At 53.4% G+C, this 20,361-nt stretch overlaps 2 protein-coding genes across 2 annotated transcripts; one reads left to right on the top strand and one right to left on the bottom strand.

The window, feature by feature from the left end:
• Positions 1-839: 839 nt before the first annotated feature.
• VOLCADRAFT_90429 (uncharacterized protein) lies at positions 840-7,236 on the bottom strand (the record flags this gene model as incomplete). Its single annotated transcript, XM_002949865.1, has 11 exons — positions 840-911; positions 1,233-1,351; positions 1,587-1,659; positions 1,980-2,242; positions 2,512-2,547; positions 3,105-3,256; positions 3,447-3,532; positions 3,863-4,023; positions 4,419-4,561; positions 6,589-6,749; positions 7,234-7,236. 11 exons carry the CDS (start codon positions 7,234-7,236, stop codon positions 840-842), a joined length of 1,269 nt encoding a protein of 422 aa, XP_002949911.1.
• A 5,105-nt stretch (positions 7,237-12,341) lies between these two features.
• Positions 12,342-18,754, top strand: VOLCADRAFT_80882 (uncharacterized protein; the record flags this gene model as incomplete). Its single annotated transcript, XM_002949972.1, has 13 exons — positions 12,342-12,461; positions 12,524-12,741; positions 12,819-12,992; positions 13,845-14,208; positions 14,607-14,770; positions 15,204-15,332; positions 15,727-15,894; positions 16,229-16,405; positions 16,741-16,896; positions 17,132-17,287; positions 17,590-17,724; positions 17,877-17,934; positions 18,339-18,754. Exons 3-13 carry the CDS (start codon positions 12,894-12,896, stop codon positions 18,752-18,754), a joined length of 2,022 nt encoding a protein of 673 aa, XP_002950018.1. The 5' UTR covers positions 12,342-12,461; positions 12,524-12,741; positions 12,819-12,893.
• Positions 18,755-20,361: the final 1,607 nt, after the last annotated feature.

The following is a 20,361-nucleotide window of genomic DNA, read 5'->3' as shown; positions in this document are numbered from 1 at the left end:
TCTAGCCGCTTGTGGTGATGAATTAAGCAATAGCAATTTACACGCAAATGGGGTGCTAATCGACGCTTGCCTCTAAAATAGCCAATTTAGCACTATATATGCACGGGTCATGATGAAGTTGGTTGAACTTAATTCAGGCGTCGGGGCAGATAGACCACCAAGATAGACAGCCAAGGGACCTGCCCTGCCCGCCGGCAGCCAACTCCTGGCGGTGGAGACAGCCCGCCCGGGCCCCGCATCCACGCAGAACAGAAAGAAAGAAACAGATCACATCGCACGCAACTAAAAAAGAAAGCATGACGCATGTATCATGCAAGCTCTGCAACCACTGCCCCCGCTCCATTACGCACTTTTTTTCTTCTGCCAATGCACCAGAATAGAAGCCACGCCCACCACCGGCAACCCAACATCATCTGGCTGTCCTTACTCCGTGCAAATCAGGACCGCGCACCACCCCGACATACCCCCGGCATCTCCGCCGCGCAGTCGCATGCGCACCATTCCAACCTGACGGTCAAGGGCGAAGAAGCAACGTCTCCCGTAGACTGACTGCATGTAATACGGTGCGAAGCGGCTCTGAGCGAAGAACCAGTTGGGGGGCCCAACTGCACTTTCGGGGGACACACTTGGAGTCAAACCCAGCTGTACACCCGAGCTACACGGATAACACGCCACGCCGAAGTATGCACCTGCCTGCATAGCGCAGGAAGCCAACCAGCCATGCCATGCGGAGCTGCACCACGGCTTCAGATCTTCGCACCCCTCCCACCCCCCCATGCATGTTCCTCTCTCATGCCTGGAAACCTGCCTGCCTTCGCTACTCCAGCGTCCCCCTAGCCTCATCCGTACATAGTAAGGTACTGGCAGATCAGGCTGTACATGTAGCCTGTGGCGCAAGGGGTGGTTGAGACCTGCAAGACGCAAGAGCGCCACGAGGGATGTGAAGGACATAGGGTGATGTTTGTGCACATACATAAACTAAATTATTCACATTATATTATTCACGTTATATTATCTACATTATGCACATACGTTCCCATTGGAAAGGTAGAACGAACACGGTCGCCTGCATCCTATCTCAGCTGCGATGAGACCAATTCAGGCTGTCAGCCAGCCAGCCAGCCAGCCAGCCTGCCAGCCATCCAGCCAGCCAGGACAAGAAGACCGCTGTGGGTACGCCCGTAGTTCAACGCCGTGTGGCCATACCACGTCACAGACATCCGTACACACACCTGTAGATCCATCGCCTGTAGCGCGTATTTGCTCTCGTTTTTGCCGCCCACCACCGTGACCCAATGCGTGTACTTGGCGGGGTTGAACAGGTTGGCTTCCGAGTTTACGGGGAGGGTGTCTGGTGACAGGAGGATGTGGGGAAGGAAGGGTGAGGGGATTGGACCAGGATAATCGGCAATGCGGTTGCAGAACATCATATCACACCCGTCTCCCGGTTGATGCACCCCCATCAGGAGGATTAATTGTTAAGGCACACGGGGTTGGTTACCCGTCCCCATGCATCCACACTCCCCGCTATGCTATAGTACAGCGAAAGTGAAATAAAACCCTATCCCATGCCACCAAGGACTTACCGTTGGGGATTGGGACCGGCTGGCGGATGAAACCAATCACCTCAGTATTCCAGGTGTTGGTTCTTGGGTCCTCCTGCGGTACGACCATTGACAAAGCAACAGGCTGAGGAGTACAACAAGGAGGAAGCAGCGCCCCTAGCTGATGCGAGGGCCAAGGCAAGGGACCGAAAGCGGCTCCCGTGCTCCTCTCGAATCCAAATCATACCGGGCCTGCCTGATAGATACATCACATAGGAACACCACGCCATCCCGGCTCTTCCTGGCTTTCCTAGTTCCGCGACAATCGCTGCCTCTCCCTTCGCCTCTCCTACCAGCCTGTGCCCCCTTCACAGAGGATATGCTCTTCTGCTGCCATGCTGTGCCAGAGGACGATCCGCCATGCACTGCCCCTACCTGATTGCAAGACGTGTTAGCGACCGGATCTGGGATATAGTCGGAACCCCACTCTGGTGGATTGAACAGCGCCAGGTCCTCCGCTGTCGCGCACAGTGGCGCCCAGACGGGCTCCCCCGCGGAAGTGTTGACCAGCACTTCCACACGGCCATTACCGGCACGCATGCCGCCAGCGTCTACCAGGTTCGGTTCCAGGTCCAAGACTTTGATGGCGTCGGGCATATCAGGCGGTGGTGGCGCGCGCGGCGGCGGCCCTGCTGCGCCTGTACACATGGGGAATCAAACCGAGGTTTTCTTCAGGGTTACATAAATTTAAACACCAGGGCAACAGCATTTCAGTAAAAAAATCAGTTATCACAAAGCAAAGCAAGTATAACCACAGCAAATCCGCGTCGCAATGGGAACGTGTAACAACGGCCGCAGAATGAGTTGAAAATAAACGGAACGCATTCCCGGGAACGCTGCACATATGGCAAACCCAGTCCTGCCACGCACACTCGACCCCCGAGAAAGAATCGGACCGATAACTTACGAGGTGGAGGTGGTCGGCTCGGCGTCGTGAAGTTGGCTGCATAGGCACAGTCGCAATGCATGCAAAGCACCATGTTATGGACTTGCAGGGCTATCAGGCCATCAGGGGTACGCAAGCATGAGCGAGCTGTTGACCTTTCTACCCAAGAGCTGCAACCCAAACGACCTAATGAGATACCATGACAGACAAACGCAAAATACGACAGGGCCTAAAACCTTTTTGGATGAGCCCGGTCAGATGAAGTGAGGTCAGGTCAGGTATACGCAGCCTGAACGACTCTCTCCCAGCTTACACAGACAACAGGTAAACTGCACCACAAAAGCACAACTCCGCACTACATAACCTCCAGGGAGTTTTGCTTCTGTTTGCGCCCATCATACATGTCTGCACCTGCCGAGGCCGGACTTTCCAGAGCACCTCACACATTATATCATTGGCCTAGTGCGTATTTCCTATCGAATTGAATGTATCGCTGTGTTCTAGCCAGTGTGTGGGGACGGGTGCGGGAGTTCGGGAGTTTGGAAGGTGACAAAGGAGCGACGATGGGCAGGAGGGACACAGGTACACCCATGCGAGGCCGCAGGTGCACTCACCGTTGGAGCACTGGAGGGCAACGAGTACCCCTTCGCTGCAGTCGGACCGGAACAGGAAGCAGGTGGGGTCGTCATCGTTCTGGAAAGCAATCATGCCGACAGGGATCTCCGGAGGAAACCCGTCGCACAGCAGACCACCCACAGGTGATGGCCTGCGCGCCGGGGAGAGAGAGTTGGTTGGTTGGTTAAGAGAGAGAAAGAGAGAGAGAGAGAGAGAGAGAGAGAGAGAGAGAGAGAGAGCCAACAGAGAGGAGAGTCAGCAGGGACGGGGAGCTGGTGCAAGGTGAGAGCAGGAAGGGAATGAGGAGGCAGGCAGGCAGGCAGGCAGGCGAGACGACTTACGTGATAACCTCATCGGCTCCAAAGTCGCTGATGCCCGCGGCGTAGTACTGGCGACCCGTCTTGAATCCAAGCTGCTGGCAGAAGAACTGTCGAGGTCGAGGGAGGGGCAGGGAGGGGCAGGGAGGGAAGGAGGAAGTTCGTGATTATGAAGACAGGTCCCAAGCACCTCAACAAGCGCACGGGCATATGCGCCCATCCACCTACGTGGCGCTACTTGACGTGGGACAAGAACATGACGGGGAAGGCCGGCCCCAATCCCCAACACAGGTTGCCCCCGGTTTCAGGTCGCAGGAGCCTATTGCCAAGCCTCGGGAACAAACAAACAAACAAGCTGCATGCACCCTTTCCTTGTACGACTGACAACTTCTTCCTCCTTGCAGGACTGTATGCCACACCACGCCACCCCACCCACTCACAATGGCTTCGTCGGGGCCAACGCTGCCATCATCGCACAGGGGCGCCCAGCCGCCGTTCTCCGTGTAGCCCCACTGGGCGGGGTAGTACTCCTGCTTGAAGGACACCTCTAGGCGGCCGATGCGACCAGCCCCACGGGTCAGCCGGACACCGTTCCGGGTGCCTGCACGTGCGGAGGAGAACAAGTACGTCGGTATGTAAGTCGGACAGTCCTACAGGAATACCGGAGGATCACAGGGAAGGGAAGTAATCCAGCATAGCACAAGTCCGAGGAACAATGGTGTGCGCGTGTGCATGTATGTGTGTATGTATGTGCTGCAAGTGCGAAAAGGTATTAGTGTCTTGACTGCATACGACAAAAGCAGAGTGTGCACGGTACCGCCGTGCTGTACCGAACCAATGGTTTCCAAAGCGGAGGAAATGCAGAGGGAGAGCTAAGATATTATCATCATTCGTTTATCTACCTCAATGACCTCAATGACACGTGAAGCGTATGGACTGCGGGCAGAAAGCGTCTTAGCTACTTCGTCAGCACGAGGCTGAGTGGGCGGTACTTACGAGGAGGTGAAGGAGGGCGACGGGGTGGGGACGGCGGCAGGGCAGGTGGCTTTTGGGGAGCCCGTGGCTTGCGGGGCGGAAGGCGTGGCTTGGCAGGGGGCTTTGGGGGTGATGGTGGGGGCCGGGGTGGAGATGGAGGCTTCCTTGGCGAAGGAGGCAATGGCCGCGGAGATGGAGGGGGAGACGGAGGAGGGGACGGCGGTGGGGGTGGGGGAGAACGGGGTGATGGAGGCCGCGGCGATGGAGGCCGGGGGGGCCTGGGACGCGGCGGCGAAGGATCTTGAGCGATGGGCTGGGCACCTGTCGCACATGTGGATGTGGTCAAATGCCCGGTTTTCCGTAACCGCTTTGTTCAGGTATGCAACTGTCGCGTCAATTGCACAATGTCACAGGCTCTTACTTCGAGAGTCCCACACCGCAATGCCCTTACCTATTCCGGCCGCAGTCAGAAGAAGGACCTGAAGGAGAAACTGTAAACTACATGTCCGTCGCCTCGCCACAGAGCCAACGGCACACATTGGCATGCACTGCCTCCCGACAGCCGACATTAGGAACTTCCTTTAGATGCAAAACGCTGAAAGTCGTCCAAATGTAATGTTAATTAATCCTTTTTGATGAGATGGCAGCTACGGAGGTACTGCGTTACCAAAAATGAAAGGGAGGTTGAAAAAGTCTTAACATGTGAGCTATTAAGGCAATGATGTCAACGCGTATAATAACAAGAAGACAGAGATTGAAGTACTGCACGGAGCTCCACACGGAAGCTTCCTTGCGGCCTCACACCTCCTAACCTTACACAGCTGCTTAAAGGTATATTTTAGTACAATCTCAGACTCGTATTCACCTTCGAATATTTTCTCGGTCAGTGCACTGCGCAAACCCTCGACTGCTTGGCAGGGCCGGCTGATAGAATCCTTTAGATTAATACAACATACACCCATGCAAAACTACGCCTCCCTTGATATAATGTGCTCTGCATGTCCCGTAAATCGTGGAACTTAATGGTACGAACACCATCGACTCGGAAGTCGGGCGCCTCCCCGACCAATTCAGGCGCCTCCCTTACCAAACTGTATATTGAATTCAAAAAATTATTCAAGTTTTTATTCCTTACTTATGGATGTTTTAGGTTGCTCTGCGCTTGTGATGGATGTAGCGCCAGTACGCGCTAACGCACCTCTTCAACTAACTCAAAGCATAGCATGCATGGGAAGGTAAGAAGCTGCTACGGACCTTGATGTAAGGCAAGATAAAGGCCCCCTGATGATTATCTTCTCCCATAGTCAACGGGGGTTAGGCAAAGTCATTTTCATGCAATGCATGCCTGGAACACTGTTTGGCCCGTTCGGCGACATATATTTATCTGCGCTTAAACGAACGCATGATGTGTCAATGCCACTGAATCACACCAACTGCTGCTGTGTCGAAATGACGTCACAAACGTCCTCGACGTCTTCTTCGGCCCGCCATGAAACCGCCAATAATCGCGAGTAATCAGAACATCTCGCTGCAAAGAAACCCTCCAAGTGGACCTTTAGTCCAATCCCGCTGCAAAGAAACCCTCCAAGCGAGAAAGGTGATTCAGAACATGCAGCCTTGCGAACCTACATGCATTAACACGTCAGTCCTTAATCTACCGCAATGCTGGACTTACGTCCTCAGTATACCCCAACCAAGCCATGCGAAGCACCTGTCCGACCTAGATGCACGTATTGCCGCCCGTGCCGCAAAGCGTTTACCTTGTTTAAGGCGAGGAATCATCTGTTTTCTTGTGGAACTGGATTCTTTAAATTGCGCACTATAGGGAACTGCATGTATGTCATCAATCGCGCAAAACATTCGAGTGTTCGAAGCCGAATGTTTGCATGTGAGACACACGGTAATGCCCGTGCCCGTATGCCCTGTAAGTCCTTTACGCGGTGCGTGACGGCGGAGCCAAACGAGCAGCCCAATGTAACACTATTACCAAGCCATTAGGACTAATTATGTTTTTGAGAAGCAAAGCTCGTTCCCTGATCCTGTTTGTAGGTATGCGCTAACAGAACATTCCAGATCCAGATTCAGATTCTCTCAGGTTCTGGTTCTGAGTTTTCCTTTCAGCCTGTGGTCCTCTCATGGAGGGCCCCATCCTAAACACTTTCATCCACATCCCATGCCGCGAGGCACGGACCTGAAGCCTGTACGTGCTACAGCTCTAAACTTCTTGCCCAGCAGATTCCTGGTCCGACCCGCTTCCCCAACCGCAAGCTGCTCTGACGTGCGAATGTCCCCCGCCCAACGGCGGTAAAGGGCGGTTGGGCAGGTGCATGGGAAGTTGGCCACCAACCGAAACTGCCAGAAAGGCAGGACGACGACGAGTCGTCAGCAGCAGAACCGAGCCCCAGGCGCTAAGTTAAAGTATGACCTAGGGCTGCGACTTGGACGAGAGGGAGGAAAAGCAAAAAATGTTTCGCGTCCTGGCCAGCTATACAACAAGGAGTACGGATATGGCAACGCTCGTCCCCCTAGGTAGCTTTATTTTACCTTTACCCCAATTTTAGCCAGCAGGGCTTCAAGTCAGTGCCTTGCGGTCATATGCGTATTTTGCAACGACGCTTTTAAGGTTGCAAACTTGTAGGAGCAGTTTGCCGCCCATCGCATGCTAGTATGGATCCCACGTACGGCTCGAACGGCTCGCCAGGGGATTTATGCCATTCACCCAAGCATTTTGCACCTTCTTGCTGTTTAATGCTGGACATACTGATAGTGGTGTGCGTATGTGTGCCTATGTGACTTCGTGCGTGTGTCTCCATTTGCCATTTATCTACTTGCTAACCATTTTTTGCAGCGGAAAGATGTGTAGCGCAATCGCTCGTGGTTCAGGCGATGATTCATGAATAGCCGTCTATGGGTACCCCTGTTGACCCATTGTTCATGGCTGTAAAGCAGACTGAGTGAGGCTGTGTGAGTTGTGTAATGTGTTACAGAGTGGGAGGCTTCTGGGCCGCTTTATCACATTTGTCAATTCTACGATTTATCACCTTATAGCACCATCCACCACTACCAAAATGAAATACGCCATACGAACTGTAATTCCAAGGCGGTGGATCTAGCCTTAAGGGATCCCTCCTCATCCATTCACCTAAACATCCGAAGAGACGGAGGGTTCGGCATTCGCCACCAATTCAGCGTGCGAATCTGGTCCAATACCTGTGATCTCACCTCCCCGTCTCAGCAGCTGGGCGTAATATTGGCTTAACCGACTAAGACGGGGATCTCCTCGGAAATCGAACCCAGGACCTTATGTTGGTAACTGCAGTCATATTAATCTACATCAGAGTGAGTTGTGTGAATGTGGTGCTGCCTCGAAGCATGCCAAGCATCATTGGTGAACTGATAGGTCCTAGCCTAGTCCGTGCCCGGCGCCCGTCGAGAGGTGGTTAGCGCGATTTTCGTGAACCCTGCCCGCTCCCCCGTTACGGAGAATTGGGTGAGAGGCCGAGCTTTCTAATAGGGCCGCGTGCCGTGGTAGGGATGGGTAGGGTCTGTACAGGGTTTCCGGGTTTCCTGTGTCTTCGTGAACCCTCAGCCCAAGAGCCGGATCAGGCCGGGTATGGAGAGGAGTCTTGTTTCGTGTTTCCGGCTCAGTGCGCAAACTCGCGCGACGGAGCCTTGACTCGTGAGAGCGTGTGCGCGTACGACGCTGCGACCTACATCTCTCGGCTGCTTAGGAAGGGGCAGAGGCCCTTCACGCCTGTACGCCTGATACGTGGGAGCCATGCACCTAAAGCCCAATGGTAACCAGGTCAGATCTCAAAAGCCTGAAATGAATTTTATATCATGTGTATCATTCTGGACACGTGCCATTTTGTTTCATCCGTTTTGGAGTTAATTAGCCTAACTAGGCTCCCATGGGTCTGACTGGATGCCTGTGGGCCTGATGCGCGCCCTCTCCCGGGCCCGTCCGTGGGAGAGAGCTTAGGCCAATGTCAGGCTCTGGGTCAGATACTTGTAACCCTTCACATTCACACACACACGCGCGACTTTTTCCGCATGTGTGGCGCTCTGGTTAGGCCCTTTTGAGCTTGTTAGTTTACCAGGAGCTGGTGTGTCGGGCCGACCTTTGCAATGCAATCCAGTTCAGGAAGCAGATGAGAATGCGGCGCGTGGCGGATGTTAGGCCGACGGATCCGGTAGCTGAAGGCCATGTCACCTGAGAATCACCTGGGGAGCTTTGGCCCCAACAACGAGCTCTTGCAACATTATTGGACTCTTATTGGTCTTATTGGACTCTGCGCCAAAGCAGGCTAGAGATACACAATAGCGCGTACAAGATCCATCATATCAAATATCTCAAAAGGATGTGTCCATTCGGTCTTGTAGGTAAATCAAACGAATGCAATTTCGGTTATGGCCCGGCCGGCTGCCACCAGGCGAGCGGTCAGTGAGGAACCCGAACAGAGCAAGAGCAGAGCGCCCGGTGGGGATGGACCGGTGGAAAATCGACAAAAGAAGTTGAAACTTACTTGAGTATTATAAATCGATTAATTGTCACTGCGTGAAAGCTATGGGAGACCACTGCTTTTGGCGGGCGCGGTTACGCCAGGTTACATCGCCAGCCCAATAAAAATCCCAACTAGTTGATAACTTCCGTGGATGATTTTTTTTACGAATATTCGGTATCAGGTAAATCTTCATGGGACCTGGCGGCCTGGCAAAGCGAACCCTTCATTCCAAGGCCATCGATAGCTTTTTGCCCATACGCCATTCCTCCGCATTCCTCTGCCGGTTCTGCCGGTTTGGCTTGTATCACGGCAGCGCAACAGGCGCAACTCAAAGCAAAACCTTGCATGTTCCCTTCGTGCCCGTGTCTGCGGTTTCGTCCGAAACATTTCAACGCCAGCCCTGAGTAAATAAATGAAAAAATGAACTGAATGAACAACGTCAGCCTCATCCCTCTGTCACTTAGGATCCTGGCAGGCTTGTCTTTTTAGATATGAGTGTCAGGAGGTCTGAAACTCATATGTAAATGGTAAGCGCATGTGTGGTGCAGCGTTTCGTTCTTTTTGTGTGGATTCAAATTTATCCCAAGGGAAACCTCGCAAATAAATATCGTCTAGGAGATCTCGAAACCCTGGCCACCAAGTCCTAGCATGCAGCAACAAGGCATACACATACGAAGCGCAGGTGGAATTCCGTGCCCGGGAGCCCCTGCCCCTTAACCGGACGGAGAGGTCGAAGGGGCTATGAAAGCACACAACATCAACCAAAGTTGTCCCTGTGGCTGTTGCGATAAGTAACTTGTAGGGAGTACGTGCAACAGTAACGTCCGGCCCATCACCACCAAACAAAGCACTCTGCCAAACACAGAACCTGCCAAGACCAGGTGCAACTACTCATCCGCAGAGCATGCTGCAGACATCTGCGTTCCGTGACAGCGGGCATGACCGTTGTGGAACAGTACAGTTTCCGGTTGGTTCAGTCCGTCCTCTTGTGAGCTGGTTCCATATGGATAAGTTGTACAATCTGCACGACTGACCTAACTAAGCCTTCATAAAGCTCATGCAGAGAGCTGAGCTGACTATCATCCCCAGTAAGTGTAACAAAGCGTTGCTAAGGTTGCTTCGCTAAGCGAGCATCGCGCAACGGCACCGGAACTTATACACAGGAAGGACTGCTAGCCGTCAAGAGGAAGCCAGCGATCATATACACTGCCAGACCCCAGCGCGCCTTCTTGCCATTGTCTTCCCGGGGTAATCGCACATACCTTGCACGGTGTGTGACAGAGCGTGGCAGACCATACCACCGGCAGGGCCACAGGCAATGCATGTACGCTGCACGTCCTGGATGATTGAGGCCGTATCGAGGTAGTAGTTGCGGCCCTAGGGCCTGAAGGTCAGGATGGCGGAGCTGCAGCGGCAATGCGAAGAACTGGTGTGTGGTTGATTTTATTAGGCTAATGGGAGGGTCAGCAGGCGCGTTCATTCGCCTGGCTGGGCAGCAGCGTGCGGGGCCACCACCAGGGCAGCAGCCACAGCAGTGAGGGTAGCTCCTGATCAGTGGGCGCTGCGGCGGCACTACGGTGTTATTATTACCTGGCCGCCGAAAAGGCCCCTCGCTTTAATGCTCGTATATTATTCGCTTATTTGCATGACGTATTGTACGACAGCTGTTACGCGCATTGTATCCACCAGCGGCTTTGTATCCAACGGACAGCTATTAAATGTGGCAGAGCGTCAAGTTCCTGTGGCACCTACTGGATGCAGGAGGTGTTCAGGTGATAGCAGGCCATCTGAAGGTCGTCACAATATCCAAACACGGTGTCCCTGATGGATCTTATAGTGTGAGAGCCTACCTGGCAGCTTAGACAGGTTCAGCGACTAAACCACTGTTGGAGGTGTTGATAAACACCGGGGGTTTCCCGTGGGGTCTTATAGTCGCTTGCAGTCCGTCTGAAGCGCTCGGATGAGATGCCGTACAATAGTGGAGATTCCTACATACAGGTTGCACCTTCCGGAGAAGAAGTACGACACAAGTCTGGCCGTGAACGGGCAGAATTGTACGGGATCGTTACAGCCATGGCCGTAACCATATACTGCCAGGTATGGCTGTAGCCGCAAGGATTACGGAAGATAGTTACGTGTACCGTTTGTACGATATTCCCCTCGACAATGGAACGGGTTATAGGTAAGGAATGGAATCCCTTCTCGGAAATATTCTGAAGTCCTGAGCTAGGCTCTTACACATAGGGCGCCGTCGCGATGACGTTGGCGCGTTGAACTGGGGCCTGATATTGGGCGAGGTGAATTGGGTAGTGGCCGGGGAGGCCTTGGTGACGGCGAGGCAGGGCGAGGGCGCTCTTACTGATGCCGACGGTGGTGCACTCAGCGGTAGCTGAGGAGGTAGCCGAGGGGGTTTGGGTCGTGGTGAAGGTGGCGGAGAATACGGTGCTGGAGGAGGAGTACTTTGAGGATGACGAGGCTACGGGGGTCCGTACCTTGAACCACCCTTTCCTTGCTGTTGAGGGATGTGACAAGCTAGTTTGCCGCGGTCCCGTTAGCGAGCACAGCTGTAATACTTTTATGCCCTTTCCCGGCTTTAACTGTGTGCTAGCCGAGGCCAGCATGCTTGGTCGTGAAAGGCCACATTGTTGTGTGGCTGGCGTTCATTCGGGTGTTTGCACACGAGCCGTTCATGCGGCTCTCGGCTGCTTAGGAGGGGGCCCCTCCCCGCCTCTCACGCCCCGTCCGCGGGAGAGAGCTTAGGCGGTCTTTCCGCTGGGGCTGGGCCAGCAGCCCCTGTGGCCAGTGTCAGGCCCGGTCTGATACTTGTAACCTTCACACACACATGCATACATGCACATACACATACATACACACATACACACACAGACGCACACACACATGCACATGCACAGATGAAGCCCGAGGCCCTTCTCCCTGCAGAGGTTAAGCTAGGAAGCTGCGAGGATTATCCGGCCCTGGTGGTTTGTTCATACGGAGGTCCTGTCTGTTAGCCTCGGGCGGGTTCCGCACGGACCCAAGGCCGGCCGTTCCTTCCTGGCCCTGTCGACTGCACAAACCCGCAAACACCGCCAAGTCGCCCCACCTTTCCCAATTCACCTTTCGTCTCTGATTGGAAAGTTCCGTCAACAGGTGAAAGATGCCACCGCGCTCGCAGCCACTAGCACTGCGGAATACCTGGAGGGGATTGGAAACGTGTTGGGAAGCGTGATTGTGGGCGAGTTACAAATTCCTTGAGCTAGTATGACCCGGGGCGGCGCATGAGCCGTCGAGCTGGAGACAAGCTAAAAGGTTTAATGTATGGTGGTTGTACGGCACGGTTATGGTACGGAACTGGTGGCTGGAACTTGAAGGGTCAAATGGATGCATGTTGTAAGCTTCGTAGGTCGAATTCAGTTTGCCACACTTTGCGTTCATTTGCGTTCTTATTAACAATAAAGTTAAGGCTAGGCAACATAGTTTTTAATTAATTATACTATTGGTCTACCATTTGCACCATTAAGGAATGTCAACACGAACCGTGGATAACTGCCCTGATAAGGTTAGCTTCTCACAAGTTCGTTTAGGCACTGATGACAGCTGATATTTCCAAACTTACTGCAGGCCTCCGCTACAACAAATTTTGTTTATGTATCAGAGCACGATGACCTTCTTCGATCCGAATTTGTCGAGGCTGGCGGCTTGTGGGTCACAATTGGAGAGGCAGTTCGTTTGCTGGTGCTTGTAGTAACCCTTCTCACCTTCATCGCAGCGTGTTTACTTTGAGGTCTCATGCACTCATACAAGATGGCTGTTTGGCGCTTAACAGCGTACAGCGCAAGGTAAGATGCCGCTCACAAGTTTGCCAATCTTCACCACACCAGAAGCAATATTTTTGTCTCGCTTCGTCTTGCCACAGATTTTGCGGGTGTCCGTCAGGGACCTCTTGACTCTTAAGGCGTATCCACAGCATAAGGACCTTCCTTCCTTGGGTATGGTGTACGGAAAGGTTACCGGCATCGTGGACAAGGTGCGACCAGTGGAGCTAAAGGCAGATGATGTCATCCAGCGGCTATTGAAGGCCAAGGGTCAGGTACGCATGAACATGTTTAGGAGCCCTGAATTGGCCTTCCAGTATAGGACGCCGCCTCTCCAACACGCAAGGATACAGCCGAACACCTGTACTGCTGAGGACGTCCTTGCGCTGGGAGCAGCAAGGGTAAAGATAAGAACATTGGGCGGGCCAAATCAGTTAAGGGGACGAGAGCAAGCTGATGCAGCCGAGGATTTCATGAGAGGCTGTAGGCTGTGTCTGCATGCTAATGCTTATGGGAGGCTGTCGACCGAACAGCGGACGATTTTGCCATGTCACCTGCACGTCTCCCGGGCCACACCGTTTTCGCCACTTAAAACCATGCTAAGTTAGCTTGGGGACCCATAGGAAAGGCCCCCGGGGTGGTGCATTTCGTGAGGACAGACCGCAATACTGACCCTTATTGGCCGCATCGAGAGGTTGCACCCAATGTGAAGGGATGGGCAAGCCATATGCAGCAATGCCTGAAGCCCCATGTCTATCTGACAGGAACCACTCAGGGGTCCGCGGTGATGAGTTGTGTGGCGTGTGGATGCAGCGACCGCGGCTTATACCCCACGCCCCAAAGGATATTTTACGTACATTTTTTCATGTGCACAGGAACGGCACCAATACCTGTTTTCTTTCGCGTAACTCTGCGTCGTCATCCATGGAAAGGAGAATATTTTCTTTTCCAGTGTATTTCGCTATCGGTGTCAGGATGAGGCTGTTGAAGTCGGCCCGCCTCCTTTGCATAAGCATATTAGGCCAGAGAGGCGCGGTCACTCCTGAAACAGCCATCCAAAAAACACCGGACAGCCGAAATGCACATTCTGGCCTTTGCCGGCCCTGTTCTTTACTCCTCACTTTCAGGTCCTGACGAAGGACCAGCAGATTGCGTTTGAACTGGACACGGGGAATTACAAATTAATCGTGGAGCAGTTGCTGGTCGATGTGGGCGGGAAGTCAATGGAGACCAGCCGTGGCGTTCTTTCCGGACGCACGGCCTTCTTTTTCACCAATGAAGGCGACAGTCCGATAACTATCACAGGCCAGAAGGGCTACGCGTCTAGCCAAATCTTCAAGCACAAGACCGTAAATTTTGAGAGTCTGGGCATTGGTGGCCTAGACCAGCAGTTCGAGGTTATTTTCCGTCGTGCATTCGCCAGCCGCGTGTTCCCGCCGTCCATCATTCAGCGCCTGGGGATTAAACACGTCAAGGGCATCCTGCTGCACGGTACGCATCTAAGACGGAGGACATGTGGGCGTCGTGCTGAGCGATGTGCATACATGGTTGTAAAAAGATATTCGCATCAAACGCGGTATCAAAGGAGTATCCGGCCAAATGATTACTACGTACTCATTATGCAAGAGAACCCGCCGCATGCCATGAAGGTGCATGTCGTGTCTCTTGAATCTGACGGGCCGGTAGGTTGTTAGGTTGTTAGGCTTTGGCAGGCGATTGGCCGGACACCACACGGGCTGAACTCCTCATCTGCTCTGCCATGATTCTCGTCACACGCTGATACACCCCACCGTAACCCTGCGGAGGTCCCAGCCACCGCGGAGGTCCCACTCGTCGCGGCCGACGGCCCTTCGACCTTTAACCTTCAATTGTTCCATCCGGCTCTTCAGGCCCTCCCGGTACGGGCAAGACGCTCATTGCGCGCCAGATCGGCAAGATGCTGAATGGCAAGGAGCCCAAGATCGTGAACGGTCCCGAAGTGCTAAACAAGTTCGTGGGTCAGAGCGAGGAGAACATCCGTAATCTGTTTGCGGAGGCTGAAGCGGAGTACAAGGTACGGGGCTTCTTGTGTGGTACGGGGCTCTTCTCATCGGGATCTGAACGGGCATGCCTTTTGCGGGAGGAGTAGGGGACTACTCACAAGCGGTTGGGTAATGGTCCACAACGGGTTTGGCGTTGAAATTGTGTATGAAAAAGAACTTTCAGCTGCCTTGCAGCTGCTCAGCAGAACCCGTGGCTAGCACAGGTAAGTGTACAATGTCGTCCCCTGGTCCATCTTCCCCGTAATGGTTGATTCATCGTGGGGCAGTATCGCTCTAGTCCAGCTCACCAGCTTGTCAACTAGTCCCATTTTGTTGGCTCGCTGCTCTCTGGGACCTTCCTGTCCTAGTGAACGGGAAATATTGCCTTTATCCTCACGAGACGCATTATACTTGCTTGTGCTTTGCAGTTGGCATTTTGATCGCCGCGATGCTATGCAAATGCAGGCCAAGGGAGATGCATCGGCGCTGCACATCATCATCTTTGACGAGATCGATGCGATCTGCAAGCAGCGCGGGTCCGTTCGTGACGGTTCCGGCGTGCACGACACCGTCGTTAACCAGTTGCTGACTAAGGTACGTGTGGGATTGGAAATTGTGGAGACCGGCGTTGGAAGGGGTTGGAATCAGCGGGGGGACCCGGAGGGCAAGAAGGCGGTGAAAACTGATTGCGACGGAAACAGGGTTACGTTGCCGCCGCGTGCCGTGGACAGCAGCCTGTTGGCGCACCTTTCTTTACCGTTAGGACCTGGGTGGAGAATGTGGCAGTAAGATGCCATAGCGCGCCATCATGGGAATGAGCCTCGGCCTTTCTTGCAGTGTGTATATTTGTACGTTAGGTTTGTGGAAGATGTTTCACTTGCCTTTTGTTTGTTGCACTACCGGCGCTCCTTATCACCTCGTCTGCAAATTACTATGGCACGGCTTTTACGGCGGCGGCATATTTTCGGGACCGTTATCGGGACGTTAGGTGGATGGTGTGGATGCGCTGAACAACATACTTCTGATTGGCATGACGAATCGGAAAGACATGCTGGACGAGGCGCTGCTGCGTCCAGGGCGTCTGGAGGTGCAGATCGAGATTGGGCTTCCGGACGCGGCGGGCCGCTTACAGATTCTTAAGATCCATACCAGCAAGGTACGCAAACCTGGCCGGGGCTGACAAAGGGCGCAAACCAAACCGCGGACCCAAACATGGCCTCCCCTTATGGAAGTGCAAGGGCATAGGAGAGCTACCCTTGTCGAGGAAGTGCGAATGGCGACCATTGAATTGCGGCCTGCCCAGCAAGTGCTTCCGTACTGCATGTTGTACACAAAAGTTTCTGTTCCGCAAGCAAAATAAAAAACGTTTGGGGTTACAAGCCTCGGTGCTCTCTCGGTTACGGCCTCCAAAGCCGTGACATGACCCTATATGGCTTTTCCCGACTGGCGCTGGTCGATACTCCTGCTTTCACCACCGCTACTCTCTGCAGATGAGCGAAAATGCTTTTCTCGCGCAAAACATTGACCTCGCACGCCTTGCGGAGCTCACCAAGAACTTCAGCGGGGCCGAGCTGGAGGGCTTGGTCAAGGATGCCACAGCCTACGCTTTGAACCGGGCCGTCAACTTTGATGACTTGCACGCTCCGCTGGAGGAGGAGAACTTGAAGGTGCGCATGGGTTGACTGTCGTGTGCCGTGTCTTAGGACTCCTACCTACCGGAAGTAGGGACCTCCTAAGCAGGTTGCCTGGCCATGTGCTCATTCCATGCATGGCGACGGTAAGAAAGTCTGCTTAGTTTGCATAATAGGCTCATAATCCATACCCAGAACTAATAGGTTGTAAGACCTGCATGGCAGCCTTCAATGCAACCTTCCAACCCGGCTGGCTCTATGTGCCATTCCCCCATGACACGTGGCATTCCTCGTCTTTTGAACTCCATATAACGCCTTGGCCTCGTCCGGCTCTGAAATGCTTTATCCGTGAATTACCGTGGGTTTTACAGGTGACCATGGAGGACTTTGAAAAGGCGCTCGAGGAGGTCAAGCCCGCGTTCGGCACTTCCGTGGAGACATTGGAGTCGTACCTCACACACGGCATTATCCCTTGCGGAGATGCATTTGAACAGTTGCAGAGCTCCTTGTCCATGCTGGTGCAGCAGGTAAGCGAAAGTGCTGGAGCCCACATTGCGGCCCGGCGTTCGCTTGAGCTTAGTGCCCTCGTTGCTGCCTGTCCTCCTTGTTTGGGGTCTAAAGTCCTTGTCTTCCCTTCAGCGCCGTCAATCCCCGTTGATGCGCTGGTCGGGTGGATTTTAGCATCGAGACCGTGGCTTCGTTTCCTTCTCCTGTGGGCAATGCTGTTACACGCCGATTGCCTGGTTGAGTGCTGCGCGACAGGTGAGGAAGAGCGACAAGACGCCGCTGCTGTCGGTGATCCTGGAAGGGCCAGTCGGCAGCGGCAAAAGCGCGTTGGCGGCGGCGGCAGCAAAGCATTCCGACTTTCCCTTCTGCAAGGTCGTCTCCAGCGAAACGATGGCTGGCTACTCCGAGCAGGTGTGGAGGGATAATGGTGGTTTCCCCCAGTACCGTGGACAGAGGAACGGCTGAAGTATCTTAAATCTGCGGATGGTCTGTGTTGCCTGCTTCCGCAAGGTCGACCGAGTCTTTGCTAACGCCGTGGTGAAGATACCGATATCTTCACCACTCTATACACGTGAATTTGCCATGTGTTCCCGTAGCGCAGTGGAGGAGTTTTCGCCGCGCCAGCGTCTTGGTCGGCCGCCTTTGTTTTGGCCGCGTTGTATCGTCCCACTGAACTGAAGTGAAACAGAGCCGACGTGTTACTTGTCGCGCAGGCCAAGGCCAGTCAGATCATCAAGGTGTTTGAGGACGCATACAAGTCTCCGCTTTCGGTGATCATTCTCGATGACATTGAACGCCTGCTGGAGTACGTTGCAATTGGGCCGCGGTTCAGCAACACAATTCTGCAGGTACAGTGCACCCGTAAACGCAGCAAAAGCAAGGCTGAGGAAAATACACGTGTGTATCTGCACGCGCGATGCCTGCTGCGGAAGTGGCTTCCTCCCATCAGCCCCATGCTCGTGGACTGGATGTTCATTGTTTGCCCCTTCGTGGCCCACAGGCACTCTTGGTGGTTGTCAAGCGCATGCCGCCACCAGGCCACAAACTACTCGTAATCGGTGAGCATCTGCCAATGCGCTATCTGACAACCTTGACTAGCGTCCGGCAACGCACACGCCACGGTATCCGCGTGCCTTGGTATCCCAAAAGTGACCGACCCTTGGTTCGGCGTGAAGATGGATCTGGAATATCCCAGTGCTGTCCAGCAGCATGTCTTGGTGACATGACCCCATCACTTCACTGTCTCCGCCTATCACTTCTGGATAAACGTAAGCACTCTCCACCTGAAGATCGTACCAGCAACAAGCCCCAACCAAGCCGCCCATGATTTCACGAATGGCGTCGTTGTCTGAATATATCCACAAACGACCGCAATCGTCGCGTTGACCCCCTTGCACTGGGCCTTAAGGGAGGGCACCTCAAACTTGCCGTCCTCACCATGCGCCGTTCCGCCGGGCCGCAGGCACCACCAGTATGCACGACGTGATGGAGTCCATGGGCCTGAACGAGGTGTTCAACGTGTCACTCCACGTTCCGGCTCTCCGTATGGATGAGATGATCAAAGTGTTGCGGCACGTGGACTGCTTCGACGTCATGGACATCCCGCAGGCCGTCGACGTGCTCACAACGAGCAGCTCGCAAGTGAGCTGGCATCGGCACCAGCGCCGCGATCAGTGCCATGGGTTGGTTCTCCGCGAAGAGGCATATGCCGCTGCGTTAAGGGCCGCATATACCTGGCAGCCAATCTGCGAAATAGCCCGTGAGAGTTTTTACTATCGCGTAGTAATTCATTTAACCTGTGTCCGGCAGATGAGTAATTACTGGGCTCCGACGTTTTGCTTCGTTTATTTTATAAATTATGGCGTTCAAAATTCCTAACGCGCAGGTGGTCCCCATGAAGAAGCTGCTGCTGTGGTTGGAAATGGCGCGGCAGGACGTATCAGACGGCCAAAAGCTTACACTCGAACGGTGGAAGCAAACTCTGTGCGAGCTCTCTTAAGTCTTTTGCAAGGCAACATGGTACAACCCTTGCTCACAGGCGGTCAAATTTGCAACGTATCTACAGGATGGGCGCGATCTTTGTTGGGCAGGTGGAAGTACATGGAGTTCCACAGCTGCGCGCCTTGGGTCTGCGCAATTGCGCATGATGGCGATTCTCTAGCTATAGCTTCTGTGCGGCGTGACGAGGACAGATCGTTATTCATCGGAAATCAGCAGCTGGGGCCAAAACGGCGCTTCACTTGGTAACGTGTTTGCCCTTCTTGCGGCTCGGTTACTGCGACCAAGAGGCCACCATTACCAAGGGAAGAACGGAACGAATGTGACAATGCTGCTTGTGTGATCATGCATTTTTGCAAATCTCAGGGTGGATAAATGAGGGATAAAATGCTCGGATCTGTAACCTAGTGCGCTCGGTGACCTGTCGCTGCTAGTGTTGCACTGTGTTGCGCGCGCCACCACGCGCCACCACCACTTAGGTCAAGCAGGATACTCTTCTGCTTTATCAATGCTATGACTTTGCAACAGGGGGCCCTGAGGTGGATGAAGTGGAGAGCAGAAGACGTACGCTTGTACGGGACACTAACACGTCGATTAGGACGCCCTGTGCTGATTTTAACCTTAGTTGTAATGCTTGTGTAATGTCTGCCAGGCTCAGCGTGCACTAAGAATGCGTCTCACGTTATGTTACAAGTTACAAGTTATGAAAGCGTCTCACGTTATGTTACAAGTTATGAAAGCTCAGACGTTATGGCTCATGCGACCCTTGGTTCTGTGAGACAAGTCATTTCCAGTTAAGGGCTTGTATCGTTACTGGGATATCCTCTGATATATGGTGACATTCAAGAAGGCCCTGCTTAATTCCAGCCGTGTTAAAAGGGCCCTGTCACCTGAAAGGTCGCCACGCTTTGGTGTCAAACCTCAGCAAACGTTTCTTGAAATGCAACTCAGGAAGCGAACGCAGGCCTGAGCAAATTCCTCTATTTTTCCTTCTCTTACCGACTTTCCTGAAATGGTACGGCAAAGCCTTGTTTTATGAAGCGCTGACCCAAAACTCAACGCCTCATGTTGAAGGAATACGCTGGCTCGTTATATTCTCGCTTTCAACCTCGACGGTTGTACTAAAAGGACTGGACTTTGACTTGCCTGGTGCCTTTCCAACTTCACTCAGCTGTAGTCTTCTTGGCTATAACCTTAGTCCGTATATTTGTAGCTATATTTGCGTTGTGCGCTTGGAATTCAGCCTGCGCACAAGCTTCTAACACACTTGAAGCATGAACATGGCGAAGGAGCTCAGGGAGCTGGAGGCCTTGCGACAAGCACTTGAGGAACCTAAACGAACGTTTAGTCCACTAAAGACATTACGAGAGATTGCTTCGCCCAGGTCGGGGTTGGATGTGATGAAGACTTACTCAACCGCGCTTAACAGTGCAGAGGCAAGTTTGTTTGGGGGGTTATACCGTATGTCTTGTGTTAGTTTCCTAAGG

The sequence above is a fragment of the Volvox carteri genome (genome assembly GCF_000143455.1).
Source record: "Volvox carteri f. nagariensis unplaced genomic scaffold VOLCAscaffold_16, whole genome shotgun sequence".
Taxonomy (NCBI): domain Eukaryota; kingdom Viridiplantae; phylum Chlorophyta; class Chlorophyceae; order Chlamydomonadales; family Volvocaceae; genus Volvox; species Volvox carteri.
The sequence above is the reverse complement of the archived record's forward strand: the minus strand, read 5'-3'. Positions and strand labels throughout refer to the sequence as shown.